Source organism: Notothenia coriiceps, unplaced genomic scaffold (assembly GCF_000735185.1).
Source record: "Notothenia coriiceps isolate Sejong01 unplaced genomic scaffold, NC01 NC01_scaffold00034559, whole genome shotgun sequence".
Lineage (NCBI taxonomy): Eukaryota > Metazoa > Chordata > Actinopteri > Perciformes > Nototheniidae > Notothenia > Notothenia coriiceps.
The window spans coordinates 136380-153091 of record NW_011367260.1 but is presented as its reverse complement, the minus strand read 5'-3'; the positions used below and the strand labels follow the sequence as shown (position 1 = coordinate 153091).

Here is a 16712-nt window from a genome sequence, read left to right as displayed (position 1 = left end):
TTTGTAGACGTTCCCTTTCCCAGAGATTATTTAACCAGCTGCTGCAGTTTGAACACCGGGGTGTAAAGAAAGGGAAACTTCACACCAGGCTGCTCAGGTGTGGCAGTGCCTTCTGTTACATAAAACAACCAGGGAGACTTCTTCACCAGCCTTGAATGGAAACATTAAGTACTTTTCCCTACAGCTACCCTATGAAACAAAAAATGCCAGCAGTAATTACATTTTAGCACATTTATCCATGAGCTCATGGGCTGTCAATGCTTCCCAGGCAATTTTATGAAATATATATAACTCCTAAAGATTAACTGCAAAACTGTGTCTCGAGGTTTGCAGTAAAATGTTTAGCGTTGCTCATTACGCTACATATTTTGACATAGCTCTTTAAATATCCATGGGGTGGCTTCCTCCGAGGAATGTGAGTGCTGGATAATGAAAGTGTTTTGCATTTTTTCTCTCACTGCTATTTGGTCCCAAAAAAGGCAGCGCCCCTGATGCTCCCCCTGTGAAACTCTGTCAGAGGTCAGTTTGTAAACGGGGGGTGTCAGAGTGACAGACAAGCTGCTGAATGCCACGTCGTAGCACTGAAAACAGACATACATTCACACTCCCAATACTCTCAAAACTACAATTGTTTATTCTGGATTCTTCTTTATGTAGAAATACTTTGTACACATTTACATTTTTTCCTTTGAGACAAACTAGTTTGCAAACAAACTATAAACACTCGAGGGTTGTAGCATGTTTCGAGGCGCTTTAGATGACCTTTCTAACATCGGAAGGCTTAGCATTACTACATATGTTTCAGCTAGGAAACACAGCGGGGGAATTTCATCACGTTTTTTATAATTATAAAGTGGATGCCATAAATACATTAAGAAAAAGCTTGTCCTTGTGAAATGCCACAAAAAGAATAAAAAAGGAAATGTGGAGATGAGGTTGAATGTTCAGTCACTGCACATTCAGGTGAGTGTCTACTGTCCCGCTTCTCTAACAATAGAGATCCAGGTCAACATGCGGTGGAAACGTCCAGCATCTGTGGCCGTTTGTCCAGAAAGTTCTCCGTGCTTCAGCTCTGCCATCGTCCCTGATACCGGCAGGGGCTGAGGGACCCTCTGGCTGCGTGGGAGGAGGGGTGCTGGGGCTCCATGGCCTAAATTAGGCCTTTACAACCTGTCTAAAAATAACAGAGAGAGAGAGGGGGGGACCGGGTCTGTGCACATGAGCTCTGTGCAGAGTGAAGAAAAAGTAGCACACCTCCTGTATGGGAATTCTGCGCGTGTGTGTTTCGGTGTGCATTTCCAGCAGCTTGAGGAAGGTCTCAGTACAGGCCATCCTCGTACATGTCCGTCCGAAGGCAGAAGAGGATCCCGCCGCCCAACATGAAGATGGTGGCCCCCCAGCCGAGGCCGTAGCCCCAGTTGAACTCGTGATAGGTCTGAAGAACCGTGCCGTCGATGAACTTGATCGGGTAGAGCACCAGAGCGCAGGCCTGCAGGACCACTGGAAACAAAGAGAGTCAAATGTTAGATTTCACTGAAAAACAGACACTTTCCCTACACTAACACTAATCAAATCAAATACAGTATTTGTATAAGGCCACCATGCTATAATATACATCCACGTCAAATAAGGCATTTCATATCACATACTGCAGGATCTACTTTTAGATTTTAGACACAGTTATTGCAATTGTCTCCTCTTTGCACTTTTAAAATCATTTTATGATATTTGTTTACTCTTCATTCTGCTACTGTGTTTACTTGTGTTATTTTTTTTCTTTACATTGATATTAAACCCTTTATATGTCAATACATCACAGTCTCATTTTCTTCTTTCCACCTTCCTCACTGCTTTTTACCAACTCATGATTTCCCAGATAAATCCTTCTGATCTGACAGCGAACTCGCTGCTCTAAAGGCAGACATGTGACTGTGGCTGCTTTTTAAAAATAGACAGGAGAATAAAGGATGTCAGGTGTTTATCTGCAAAGAGAACCGAGAGTCACTTCAGTAACCAGACGATGGTTCATCTTTCTCAAGTCGGTGTATCTGCTGCTTAAGATGATTTCAACAAATTCACACTCAAATGTATCTCACTAACATTTGAATGTTTTTGGACGAAAACAGGAATACGTTAAAACAGGCCTATGTTATATGAGCCTTGTGCTATTTCATTCAGTGCATCTCCTCAGTACCACACCTTCATTACTTTACACCTCTGGAGACATTGCCTTGTGACAAACACAAATCTGAGCTGAGGTATATTAATTGGCTTATTAGTATTTTTGCATGTGATGCCTCATCCAGTCTGATGTATAAACAAGACATTAGAAAGTATTTACATAAAACTCCCCCTTGTGGGTTTCCTGTTTTTGTAAGTGGCCTGTCTTTTCCCCTGGGACAGTGACTGACTTTTGGCACCCCAAAGAAAAGTCTGTGCTTTGGCTTTATGTTTTGAAACATGGAACAATTCTTTTTTATTTTGACCTTGACTTCATTGAAGGAAATTACTTTAATGCCTCACTCATTGTGAATAATCTTCCCCTTTAAAATCCTTCAGGACCATGAACCGTCATGCGTCATCGTCTGGGGACATGCATGTGTCCGATCAAAGCCATGGCGTACACTCAGTTCCCTCCCACGCACGGTAGGTGACTCTTGAGGAAGGGACTTTGTGTGACTACGACTCCGCCTTTCCTTCCTGAAGGGCTGAGCTGAGGGGCGTGCAGGAGGGAAGACGGCAGCTCAAGAATGCTGCGCTGTTGATGGAGCCCAGACTGAGCTCGCAGCCCGCTGAGGTCATATTTCTGGACAGAAAATAAATACCACACGGCCACAGGCCTGCCAACGGGCATTTAACAAAGTCCAACCCCTCTGCTGCTGCTGCTCTGTATGGAGACCTTATTCTCGCAAGGCTCTTAAAGCAATTACACACAGGAAAGGATAACACTGCCTTCCCACGATTTTCAGTAAATGGCTAACAGTTGTCGCAGCCATTTAGTTCCCTGCACACACTGGTCCTTTGTGGCTGATGCTTCCAGGGGCAGAACATGACAGAAATCCCTTATTCTCCCCTTTAGAGTGAAATGAAACATGTTTCTGCACTGTTTAAAAACATTACATATTATTATCTATTTGCTAATTCCAGCCTAATCCAAGTGAAATGGGCCACCATAATACTACATCAAGTGTAAAATATAATATATTGTGCATCTTTTGCAGCTTTTTAAAGTAAGAGAAAGAAACCTTTGGATCTTATGTTGGTTTATAAAAAAAGTAACCATATCTTTCCGCATACCATGGGTTTGAAAATGATGGGCACACATAGGGCTAAGGATCATACTATTACTTATCAGACAAATGGTCAATTTGTTTGGGAAATACACTTTTTCTGAGAGTTAGACGAGAAGCTTGATACCACTCACATGTCTGTCTGTTACTTATGAAGCTACAGGCAGCAGCAGGTTAGCCTAGCTTAGCACAAAGACTAGAACCAGGGGGAAACACTTCGCCTGGCTCCATCTTAACGTAAAATACCTCCTACTTTACAATCGGCTCTAAAGCTCACAAATAAAAAAATTATAAATCCAAAAAAAAACTAGCTCTTTCCATTTGCTACTAGTCCTTACGCTAGGCTACAACAACCAACTGCTAGCATTAGCATTTACCGACAGATAGGAGAATAGTATCAATCTTCTCTTCTACAGAAACTATCAACAAGAAAATAAATACATCTATGGATTTCTTAACTCCACAGGCACGAACGATGTTAAACTTCATAAGGGTGCAGAAGTTATTTGTGGTGCATGACAGGATGTCTGTTTCTTATATAACTGGGCATGAGATAAGTAGCGGTAAGTGGTTAGAATTTCATCACTGTCGTTAAAATAAAGCAAGCAGGAGCTATAACTAAGTTATTGCAGCGCTGCATAGTACAGGGAACAATGTGTCTTGACTGCTTTGGTTTTAATTATGTTTCATAAATAGATCCTCCCTCACCAGTGTCAAAAAGTGGCTTTACCCAGAGCACAAAGCCTGCAGGAGAGGTGCAGTCTAAATACTGATTGAGTCTGTGGCAGCTTTTTCCCCTTCAGTGACTTCACTTTGTTGGTAAGTCCACACATTTTGTGGCTGCTTTTTCTTGGCTCGTGATACTGCAGCTCCCCAGACTCACACACCACAGAAAGAATGAGCTCAACCAAGGAGCCTCATTCAGCTGCTTCTTTCCTTCTGCACCCCTCTATTTAATGTTAGCACTGGAAGAAAAAAACAAAAACCTGTCTATGTTGAAATAGTTGTGGTTGCCGTCAACGTATATGTGCTGTCTTTCAGTTTCTAAATGTGCATTAGTATTGGATAAACATTCATTCGGGGCAGAAAAGGGCAAATGATTTAAAGGGGAAATATTAAGCTCATTTTCAGGTTCATATTTGTATTGTGTGCCTCCACTGTGACATGTTTACATGCTTTAATGTTCAAAAAGGCTGCGGCCCCTTATTTTCACCCTCTGTCTGATACCAGAGCCCAGTCTGCTCTGATTGGTTAGCTGGCCAGCTCAGTTTTGATGGGTCAACCTCTTAGAGATGTCCCGCCCCTTCACGTACAATGTGTTAGAGTGCAAGCCAATAGAAAACAGTGTTACATAATGATGTCACTATGTAACGGAACTTAAAACTAGTCCAATGGAATCATTTCAGGAAGGGAGAGAGACTCCATTCGGGATTTCTAGCCTTTCCAGACCATTTAAATGCATAAAACCTATATAAACCCCCCAAAAGCCTATATGGGCCCCTTTAAGAACTTATAGTTGGAAAGTAATGATAAGGAGAAGAAGACGTACCTGCAGTGAAGAGGAGCACAGCCACGGTGCGATAGTGCCGCCTCTGAGTCCCCCGGCAGAGGGAGATCAGGGCGATCAGAAAGGCCAGCAGAGTGGCCACGGCCCCGGTTACCAGCAGCACCAGGGTGGCAATCTGCCAGTCTGCAGGAAGAGACAAACACAGGTTAGAGTTCAGCAACACAAACGTCACTCAGAGGAGAGCACTGTTGAATTGAAGCGCTAATCCCACAGAGAGGAGCGAAGGAGTGAAGAAGAACGGACTCAAGCCTGCGCGAGAGACAGGAACTGGATTAATAACTTGCTATACAAAATAACATGTTAATAAAATAAATTGTAATCAGGGCATGTTTAGAGGATTTGAGTTTGTATTTCTAACTTAAAGTCATACGAGTTTACCCTCATCAACAGCTTATGTTTGTCGATAAAGGTATTGAAACCACAGCTGTATATTTTTGAGATATTGTCAATATTTTCATAAATCATAAACTGGATTTTGAAGTAAATCTGTGTTTCAGTGCACGTTGGCCTCTTATTTATTCTCTCACAGTTATTTGTAATGCATTGTGAAATGCTCAACTATCTCCATCAATGTTTTTTTATAATACAACAGAATATAAAAATGCAGTTAAATAGATGTTTTTTGGTCTATTTTGGTAACTTTCTGTGGTGCAAATGAAGCATTACTGTGGAGTCCATAACAGTTGAACACTGGGAAGTCTCCTTGGAGTTTCTGCTTGTGGCTGCCAGCCGTTTCCATGTTTTCCAGCCATGGCGCCCTTTTAACAGCACATTGATTCTGTTTATTCCAAACAAACTCCAGTCGCTCCTGGTGGAAAAGTGAAACTCATTGATTCCCTGGAAAGACCTACACAACTCCTGAACTGAGCGTCTTAATAAAAGGAACCAGAAGCGTAGACGTTATTTTCCACATTCCTGTCTGCATTGTGTTTTGTCTCTTTGATGTCCCACTTGTCAGAGTAAGGCTCAACCTCAAAGGATTCAAAAGGAGAATTTGCATTTGAACAACCTTCCCTGGAAGTGTGTCTCACACAGCTCCTTCAGGAAGGTAAAAATGAACTGTTCCCCAATGACACCTCCATTCGATTCAGCCTTCAGGAAATATGATGTGGTTATAAATTAAATAAAAAAACACCCTCTCTTGAAAGAATATTAAACAGTGCACTCACATTAAAAGGGTATTTTTTATCCACAACGAGGCTGTAAGTCACAACACTGTCTTCATCTATCTGCATTATTTGCATTGAACTGTGTCCGCCTTATGCTTATGTTTGTCAATGAAGGTATTGAAACAACAGCTGTATACTTTGAGATATTGTCAATATTTTCATAAATCATAAACTGGATTTTGAAGGCCAAGTAGAGTGAAATTCAAGAGTCTTGGGATAGGTATGAGAATGTGTGCATAACAAATCTGCTCTGCCTCTTGGTGAACTGCCCCCTTTAACCTCAACACACCTCTCCACTGTTACTTTAATGAGCTCTGCAAACTGTCAAAGAAACAAACCCGCCTCCTATTCACCCCAACACATTCCTCAATATCAGAGGCGGTCAGTGACCCCAGAGAGGGCTGCGTTTCCCAAAACTGCCCCAAAATTAACCAAGGCTTAAAAAAGAACGGCTACAATTGTTAACATGCTTTTGGCACCATAGATATAGTCATCTGTTTTGTATTTATACAGCTGGCTTTGAGTCTTTTTAGTACTACGTAAACAGTTAGCTACTATATGTTTAATAGAGGGAAGCTCCACCTAATAACAAGCCTACCTACTGTACCAGCCACATTTAAGGGTTTTCTCCTCTGGTGGGGAGAGGAAGGGGGATGGAGGCACAGAGGCTCTTGTCATGTGGGTTTTCTGTTTGACAAAAGGCAACCTGGTGGGTCCAGTGGTGAGATGGATGATGGGAAAGACGCTTAATGAGTCTCTATAAACCCATTCAAAGCCTTCTGGTGGTTGGAGTGGGTTAACTCTTTGTGCGGCAAAGGGATTATGTTTGTTCCATTTTCTCTCATTCCTCATCCTTTACATGGATGTTGAATTGCAAAAAAAATTACTTTTAACAAATTAAATGTGACTAACCAGTCCTTTGTTAATTGGTGTACCATTCAGAAAATTACTGAAAACAGTGAGTAATCAAACAATCAGCATTGTTTTTAAACCTTACTCATGGATTAGTCAGACCTTGCCGAGCATCACAATGTGTTTTCAACACGTCACTTCTCCGGTATGTAGAGGAAATGTAGAGGAAAGCCTGAATTCCTCAGCTGCTGCTGCCACTGCACAGTGAGCAACAACTCTTCATGGGAGACTGTTTGTCAGACTGTTCGTACAATCCAACACACATTCCTCTTTGTTTTTGTCAAACGTAGGATGTGCAGCCTTTGTGTAGCCTCAATAACAGACTCTGAAAAAAGGCCACCGAAAAAGATGCTGGTTTAAAACCACCAAGAGTTTATAGACAGGGCACAAATACCCAGAGGTACTCATATTTTGTACTTAAGTAAAAAATAACTACCAGAGTTTAGGAATACTCTTTTACAGGTAAAAGTCTTGCAATTAAAATATTACTTAATTACTCAAAAAAGTTAAAGTATCAAAATAAAGCACCAAAAGTAAAAGTACTCGTTATGCTGATTGGTCCATTTCAGAATAATATTATATGTTTTGATCATAATTATTTGTGCATGAATGAATGAATGTGTTATCACATGTAAGTTTGAGCTCATTTGAATGATTTTGTATACTGCAGGGTATTGTGAATTTTACTCCAGGTGTTACTCAAGTCCTATTTAAGTGTTGTTTATATCTCACATCCAATCAAAAGTAACTAAAGGTAGGCTACTAAATAAATGTAGTGGAGTAAAAGGCCATGATTTACCTCTGAATTATTGGAGGTAGAAATACAAAGTAGCAACAAAAAAAGTGTTACTTTCTACCACTTCAGATACCAGTACATAAAACTCAGTGGATTAAACCATGGTCAAATTAAAGTTTCCCCCCCAAAAAAGTAAAAACTACTACAACGTTGACATCTCAGCTTTTTTTTCACAATGTTTGGATATTCTCTCATCAACACAATAACAGCATCTTAACTCCAAGGACACAGAGTTGTAAACAATAGAAAAAACCCACAAACGAGTGTTTCCTACCAGATGTGAGCGTGGAGAAGCAGCTCCACTGATCCTCGGACAGTGAGCAGGACTCCCACAGAGACAGGGAGAAATGGTCCGCGGTGACCCAGGCGGGGCTCAACAGGGCCACCAGGTCCAGACAGAGGGCCAGGAAGAGGCACAGCAGCGCGATGAGCTTGAAGGGCCGGAACACAAACACCTCGTCCACAGACATCTTCTCTCTCTCTCAGAAACACTCCGGTCAGTCACAGTGGGAAAGAGCTTACTGCAGGTCCGTCTGCACCCACCATAGCCCTCTCTGCTTTGTGTTTGGGTGCCGTGTGCAGCTGGAGGAGTTTAACATGGGACTTCCGGTTGGATTGGGTTTTCAAAGTAATTGAAGCAGCAGCTGAGGATTTCAGGCTTTCTGATACATTTCCTCTACATACCAGAGCAGTGACGTTGTAAAAACACATTGTGATGCTCATCAAGGTCTGACTAATCCATTATTCTGAATGGTACACCAATTAATAAAGGACTGGTTAGTCACAGTTAAAAGATTTTATATTAAAGTGATTTGTTTTGCAATTCAACATCCATGTTAAGGATGAGAAATGAGAGACAATGGAACAAACAGAATCCCTTTGCCACACAAAGAGTTAACCCACTCCAACCATCTATTTTGTTTTATTGTTCATCATATTCAAAGTAAGGTTGTTTATTCAAATTTGAGCTTGTTTGTCATCCCAGCAGTATTTCTTCCTGGGATTAACCCAGTCATACTAGTCAACACAATACACCAACAAAAAGCATACATTTGCATGCATGTACTCATGTTTAAAATTATTGTAAAACAATACACAAAAAATAACAGCATCAAAATAATGTGAAAAAACCATTAGCCACTTAACATTATACAAATAAAGGATGATTTACACACATTCTTAAATGTAAGTTATATTGCTTGATCATGACTTCATAAGAGGGGATATTATTGGCAGGTCTTGTACTTGAGTAAAAGTAGAAGTATGTACCAGAGTGTACTGTAGGAATACTTTGTTACAGGTAAAAGTTCTGCATTCAAAATGTTACTCAAGTAAAAGTACAAAAGTATTAGCATAACAAAAACAAGTACCAAAATTAAAAGTGTAGTGGAGTAGAAGAACAAAGGAGCATTACATTAAATACTAAAGTAGAGTACAAGTCTCTAAAAATTGTACTTAAGTAGTGTACAGTACTTGAGTAAATCTACTTAGTTACGTTACACCACTGCTTAGAGGTCACACAAACATGTGGAGAAATGTAATACTATGTAGACTTTAATTGTATAGTTGAATTGTTATTTGATCAAACAGTAAAGTGCTCAGCACATAATATAATTCCTTTTCTGCTAATGCTATGCTTTTATTTTGAAAGGCAAAGGAGGAACCGAGACTTGTTTACTCTCTTTGAAGACAGCAGCATGCTTTCAGAGGGTCGACAAGTTAATGGCATGTCCAAAGAAAGTGCTTTCAAGAGGTCTAAATGCAACAAAGTTGTCCACACACACACACACACACACACACACACACACACACACACACACACACACACACACACACACACACACACACACACACACATGTTCAAGAATCTCAGTTTATTTAAATGCAGAGTCGGATACACATTATTCAACATTTACACAGCAGCGAGAAAAACAAGAATATTAAAAATCCTATAATCAACCAAACAATTAAATATATGTTCCCCTTATATCAGACCCACAGTGTGTATTTTCAGACAGAACGAATGATGTTACCAAACTATTAAATCTTACAATTGATAAGAAATCAGACTTATTTTGAGACAATATTGAAGTTTATGATTAGAAATGTGGTACAAATGACTCACAGGTGGTGCTACTGTATACTAATAATACATAATGTAAAATAGCTCTGTTTTTATAAAACCATTTGATAAAAAAAAGTTCGACCGTATTGTCTCCAAAAATCTGAACCATCTCTTCAGTGTCATTACAATCTGAGTATGAATGTTGTACTGTGATAATGGTCCAACAGATGGCAGCAGATTCAACATTTTGGATTCGAAATCCCACAGCATTTCTACTATTTCTACTTTTTACCACAGCTTGTACCCTTATTTATAACAGATACCATGTTGAGAGCAGTGGCAGTAGGAGCAGCATCATGTATATGCATATATTGACCACAAAAGACATACATAATCCAGTGCTGCGTGAAAACTGTTGTGACACAATAAGAATGGAGCTCAGCTGTCTATTTGATAGCTGGGCTTTTATTTTAATCCGGTTTTGCTTGCTAACACAGCCTGTGTGTGGGCCGAGCTCGCTGATATTTTTACCACTTTTGGGAAATAACCCCTGTATCGTTGCTCAAACACATGGCGGGCATTTTATCTTTTACCGACAGCCACGGAATTAAAAAACACCTAATAAATGAAATGTCAATGAATACATTTTTCCGCATGGAGACCACAACACCTCTTATTTACCAAATCCAGCAACATTCACCAACATTAAAGGTGCATTTATTAAAAGGGAACACTATTTATGAAGATCTGTTTATGTGTTGAGTGATTTATTGACAAATTGTCATGCATCTGTCTGATGATGAGAGGCAACCAGATTACTGTATGTGATCTATTTTTCTCCTTCCTCATTAATTATAGAAACTTAACTTGCATATGGGGATAACTTGCAAGATCCTCATTTATTAAGTTTAGGCATTATGTACGCACCAACGGGTTTCTATACTTAACTTGAGTGTGACTTTTTTTCTAAATAAATGTTCTGTCAAACAGCTTTATCCAGTGTATTTTAACAAAGAAAAACACATACTACAATAAATGTACACTTACAATATTGCTGATAAAACACACAAACTCTATTTCTGTGCACAAGTAAACATGTCCTAGCTTTTGTATTTAGCGAACAGATGTGACCTGATTTAAATGAAACATGGGTTGAAAAGCTAGAAGTAAATATTCAGAGCACAGCTTTTGCTCTCCAAATAAAGTAGTCCAAAGTACAAACAACACTGATTTGAGCACTTTGAATTGCAAGTCTGCTGCCTTCTATCGCCAAGTTTGGTTTAATTCTACCCCTCTCATTTGGTTGCTAGATTAGAGGTTTTCAGTGTGTCTGACATAATGAGAGTTTCAGACTAATGCCACCCTTCTCAGTCCTAATAGTGCTGCCAAGCTGCCAGCAGGGCATCTGAGTAGGGGGAATCTAGTATTAGGCGTATCCGTGGACAGAGCCTTGCTCATTTCCTTTAAACTCCCCTCCTCCTCCCCGGCAGAACGGCAGAGCGCTCTGTCATCCTCCTCCAAAAGCCCCTCATTAGAAAATCTGCCGAGCAGACAAAGCTACTTGAGACGGACAATGGTGACTCCCCACATGGTGATTTTAAAGAGCATAAATGGAATCCAGGTCATGTTTTTTACCTCTTTTTTTTGGATCCCCTGTCCTTAATTCTGACTTATCTGTGCCACCCACCTACAAAACCGTCTGTCTAGTCTCCTCCACCATGTTCTAAATATCTATGTGAAGTTATTGAGACTCCAACATGCCAATATAGGGACTCACAATGATGGTGAACACATTTTCTGGATGATAAATAGCAAATAAAAGAACAAAAAACAATGAGGTGAAAAGTATAAAAGGGTGGGGCATTTAAAAAAGGATACATACCGTATGTGATGACACACATCTGTGATTCAGCATACTTTATGATGATGATGATGGCAATGATGATGAAGGTTATAGTGTGTCTGAGAGGTGAAAAAGCTTCTTCACAAACTGCTCATCACATGACGTCATCCTTTGCTGGTCTTCCTGCAGTGCCGGCAGCTGATGAGGCCCAGAAAAAGCCTCCTGAGGTTTTCCAGCTATAAGTTGCCATGGTAACCAATGAGGCCTTGTTTAATGATGCTAACATTACTTCAGGCCGGTCCTACTTATCTCTATCTCTCTTTACCGTAACAAAAACATCACACCATCACCAGTCATGCTGTGAGTCAGACTGTGAAAGGATGTGTCTACATGTACTCGTTCATTCACTTCAGAGTGCTGTGGTCAATTTCTAAAATACTTAATTAGGCTATTTGCTATCATTTTTATACCCCACAGTTGTTGGGTAAAGTAATACTGTATGTAACGTTTCATACAGTACATTTTGTTGACATGGGTATGTTATCCAAAATGTTTCCAATCTAACCCAGACCTACAGAAATATGTAATTTGAATCAAGGTAACTTACTGTTGAATGTGTCACCAGTAATGATGATGTTTCCCCTTTGCACACGGCCAACATTATGGTTATTTTTCAGAAGTTGTCCTTATTTGATATTCCAGTTTTAATCCACATTTGTACAATAACGTTTTTAAAATATTGGTCATTTTAAACTGTATATTCAAACCTGTTGAAGGATTGTGTTTAAGGATTTAGGTTTTCAGAGAAACAAACAAAAGCTCAATCTCAATCTTTATTTATTTATATAACACATTTAAAAACAACCTCAGTTGACCAAAATGCTGTACAGGCAATACATACAATATAAAATAACACAATGGGAGTAAAATAATATAACAATAATTAAAAACATGATAAAAAGCACAATAACTAGAAACATATAAAAACACATACAAATGTAAAAATGTAACGTTCAACTAGTATTAAAAGCCAGTGCAAAGGGGTGAGTTTTTAGCTGAGATTTAAAAAGTAGCTGGTAGCAGTCTCAGCAAAACTCTGCAAAACGGATTCATTCAGTGTTTTTAAATCTCCTTCGGGGAGGACGATAATTCTGTGACTAAAAGCTCTCGAAGGATGAACAGCATAGTCGTCAATAAGGCTGGGAACGCTGAGGACATGTCCCCACTGCTTTTTGGAATGAACAATTTTGTCCCCACCACATTTAAAATCTCGAGAACAGTTGGTCCGTTCACACTTGCATGTGGGTGTATTTCTGGGGACCCCAGTGGTGCAATTTGGATGCAACACACATTTAATAATACTGAACTTTAAAAGGAAAAGAAAAATATAGTATAATAATTATAATAGTATACTACCCGTGGTGCAATATAGCATCAGGTTTTTTTAACTGGAAAATATGTCCCCATCACTTTTTAAAACAGTAAAGGAATCGCTTCTAGAAAAATCTGACTGCAATAAAGACAGGGGTTTGCTCAAAGTCACTTTGAAACCTGTTCACATCTTGTCTTGAGAGCTGCATTTTTCCCCCTTCAGTGAGTATTTCAAGTTACCCCAATATATAAGTGCTCCTCAGAGCAGCTGAGTTTAAAGTGCCTTGCTCAAGGTCATGTTGACAGTTCATGTAGAGCGGGGCGACAACATGTCTCCTGCATTTCCCTGCTCTGATTTAGCAGCTTGCCAGGGGATCTAACCCAGTTTCCAGTCTTTTCCCAACACTAATGCTGCTGCGGTGACTCTGCAAAATGCTGAGGTGGGATATAAGAAGCGATGGATTAATTTTGAGTGCTGAGATGAAGGCTTTCTCACTGCATCTTCATCACTGTCTCTTCACTTCATGATCTCAACTTACAACTAACTGTAAGAGACAGCAATAAGGGTCATCAAAAATGATTAAGCTGTTGAATTTGGCCCCTTACATTTTGGAGTCTTCATCAGTTGGTACACATTTCTTAAAGCGACTGGTGCAAATCGTCTCACTTGAATACCAATAAGGGTGTAATTTACAAAACAGATATTTGGACAAATCTGAGTGCCATTTGGCAGAAAGACTTACAGAACGTGTAATTTGAGCAATGAGGAATGGTTAAAAATAGAGCTAACAATAAGTCGATAGACAGACAAAAAAAAGGACCAGCTGGATGACATTTCATTAAAGGAACTGTAGAAAATGTTGATTTTAGCCTATAGCGTTCAGTTTTTCACTGACAAACATGACATTTACGAAGCATTTAAATTTTTCCTCTAATTTTGGCATATTATAGACCAAATGATTAGTTAGGAAAATAAATGGCAATCTAATCGATAATGACAGTTATTGTTTGCTGCGGTGCAATAAAATACTATAAACCACGAAACATAATTAGGATGCTCAGGGAAAACATACTCAGTATAAGTTAAAGGGGACCTATCATGCAAAATGCACCTTTGTACGTCTTTTATACATGAATATGTGTCCCCGGTGTTCCAGGGAACTCACCAAGTGTCAGAAAACACAACCCTCTCTATTTTCCTCCATACCCAAATCTCTTAAAAAGGGGCTGCAACGGATCTGATACTGACTGATCCAGATTTGAACAATTCTATGACGTCACAGAAGTGGCGCTATGGCTATTGGGCCAACTCCACCAATCAGGAGACAGCCACGGACATTGCCGTTCGAAAGTACATATGCCAGGCCTGTAGATGGTGCTGTTCTCACTGAATCAGCCCATGAAAAGACAGTGTTAAATTGAGCGAAATGAGAAATGGCTAAAATGCATGATCTGTTTGGTATTTTGAAAAATAAAAAGTATAAATATGCCTTATATAGGTATGGTCCTACACTATATTATTCAAATATAGCATAATAGGTCCACTTTAATATATAGATTTCCATAGGATGGGTTTGCTTACTAATGTCTAAAATAGAATTGTCAGACATAAACAGGAACATTTGTACATCCATTACTATATTTGCTTAGTGATAATAATGTTTGAATGTGTGCATGTATCACAGGTCTATGGATATCTAAGATAATAAAATGATTAATTGATTCAATTAAAACTTTAATTGAAAAACGTTATAATAACAGGCCTCATTGGTGTTAAGTTCAACACTAAATGACACACTGAAAGATTTATTGATGACTCCAGTGTTTCTTCTTCTTCTCTGAAAAGCGCTGCTGCTCCACAGCCTCTCACTGTGTCCCTGTACGTCCACCTGTCTCTCAGTGGCTCGTCCACTCAGTGCCTGTCTGCCAGCTTGTGGACATCTGTTTACTTCCTCCTCCATCAGTCGTCATGGCTGCAACCGCCCCCACTATCGCCACCAGACCCCCCCGTCTCTCCCTCCCCTCCCCTCCCCTCGCCGGCCGGCCTTCCCCACCCTCTCTCATGTTTCCCCCAGACACCAGCTGTGAACCACTTATGCTTACTGCAGTCCACCTCGTTCAGCCTTGTCATATCGACGGCCACGCAGCACTCTTTCTGTCCCTCGCTGTTTGTAGTGTCACACTTATTTCACTATGCAAACTGAAACTGGGTTTATGTCCATTCAATTTTATAAAAAACAAATTAGCTATGGAAAACTGTGCAAATGGTTACATTGGAAGAGGGTTAGATGAATAAATCCATTGTTTTCTATATTGCAGGAAATCACCACCAGACTGTATATATACTACATCTTTGTTGTAGTTCCTTGAAAGTATACAATATAATGCTATACTTAACAATATGTTAGGATACAATACTACTACAATACAACCTGATACGTTAGGATACGATACTGCTGCATTTAAACAGAAGTACTCCAACTCCTTTATTAGGGTGCAGCATTTTGTGTTGTTTAAACATGTGAGGAGCCAGAGAGGTTAATGTTGGCACTATTTATCATGTGCCTGTTGCTATGGAAATACTGGCTGACCTGACCATGACACAAGCTGCAGGCAACAAATCTGTTGTAGCCACTGTAGAATTGGCATTAAAAGCTTTTACTAACAGGGAGAACAATTGTGACTTAGCTGCTTTACCAAACTGTCCTAACATTTGAGTAGCAGAAATTAAATATACTTCAAATCATCTGTTTTATTAATGTTTTGATTTGATTATGAACAGCGTGTTTGAGGTCCTTTTGATTGAAACATCAAGGCATTACATTTTCTTTTCATTGGCATTGACTCCGTTAAGAGCGCCAGATGTAACACCTAGTTTGTTATTCTTCATTCAAAGTGTCCAAAGTTTCAAAGAATGTGTGAATACTCGATGATGTTGCTGTGCTTTGAAAACCTTGTTATACTACATGTACAGTGAGGATGTATTTTGTTGTAAGAATGTTTCCATTTATCAAGGCCAAAGCCTCAATGATATTATGAAAAGAATGTAAATGTGGAAATAATTTCTTTCAAGGGGGTCCTAATTTGTGCTCTTAGGGTTTTCCCTTTCCTGTCGTATACGGTTGTTGCATGTAAATGCTCTGACAACCGCTTCATCCAAGTTCCCATCTGAGAGTTTCTCACATAGGACATCCACTTATGTAAGGCAAGGCAAGGCAGCATGTCAAGGCAAGGAAGGCAAGGTCCTAAGGCAAGGGCAGCAGGCAAGGAAGGCAGGCCAACGTCAAGGCAAGCAAGTAAACCAAAGACAAACTGTTAAGGCAAGGCAAGGCAGGCAAGGCAAGGCAAGGGCCAAGGCAAGGCAATGCAAGGCAAGCAAGGCAAGGCCAAAGGCAAGGCAAGGCAAGCAAGGCAAGGCAAGGCAAGGCAAGGCAAGGGCAACGGCAAGGCAAGGCAAGGCAAGGCAAGCAGCAAGGCTAAGCAAGGCAAGGCAGCCAAGGCAAGGCAGGCAAGGCAAGGCAGGCAAGGCAAGGCAAGGTCAGAGTTTATTTTTGCACCTTTCACACAAGGCAATTCAAGGTGCTTTCACAAAAATGAAAGACATTCAGAAAAGCATTTAAAAGCAGTGATTAAAAAGAAAAGATAATAAAGAAACTTATAATATAGTACAAATTAGTTTCATGTGATGAATAAAAATTA

The 16712-nt window shown here is 39.9% G+C and overlaps 1 protein-coding gene across 1 annotated transcript; it reads right to left on the bottom strand.

The window, feature by feature from the left end:
• Positions 1–611: 611 nt before the first annotated feature.
• Positions 612–8314, bottom strand: LOC104962334 (transmembrane protein 47-like). The gene is made up of 3 exons (XM_010790765.1): positions 8009–8314; positions 4840–4980; positions 612–1500 (listed from the first exon to the last, which is right to left on the bottom strand). The coding sequence occupies exons 1-3, from the start codon at positions 8202–8204 to the stop codon at positions 1319–1321; spliced, it is 519 nt and encodes a 172-aa protein (XP_010789067.1). The 5' UTR covers positions 8205–8314; the 3' UTR covers positions 612–1318.
• Between the last annotated feature and the right edge of the window lie 8398 nt (positions 8315–16712).

What these genes read in the sequence shown, in the direction of transcription:
- LOC104962334 (XM_010790765.1), bottom strand. Translation starts at nt 8,204, where the DNA reads ATGTCTGTGGACGAGGTGTTTGTGTTCCGGCCCTTCAAGCTCATCGCG. An exon ending in CTTCTCCACGCTCACATCTG is followed by an intron (nt 4,981 to 8,008) that starts GTAGGAAACACT and finishes CTCTTCCTGCAG; the next exon opens with ACTGGCAGATTGCCACCCTG. An exon ending in TGTGCTCCTCTTCACTGCAG is followed by an intron (nt 1,501 to 4,839) that starts GTACGTCTTCTT and finishes CTTTGTTTCCAG; the next exon opens with TGGTCCTGCAGGCCTGCGCT.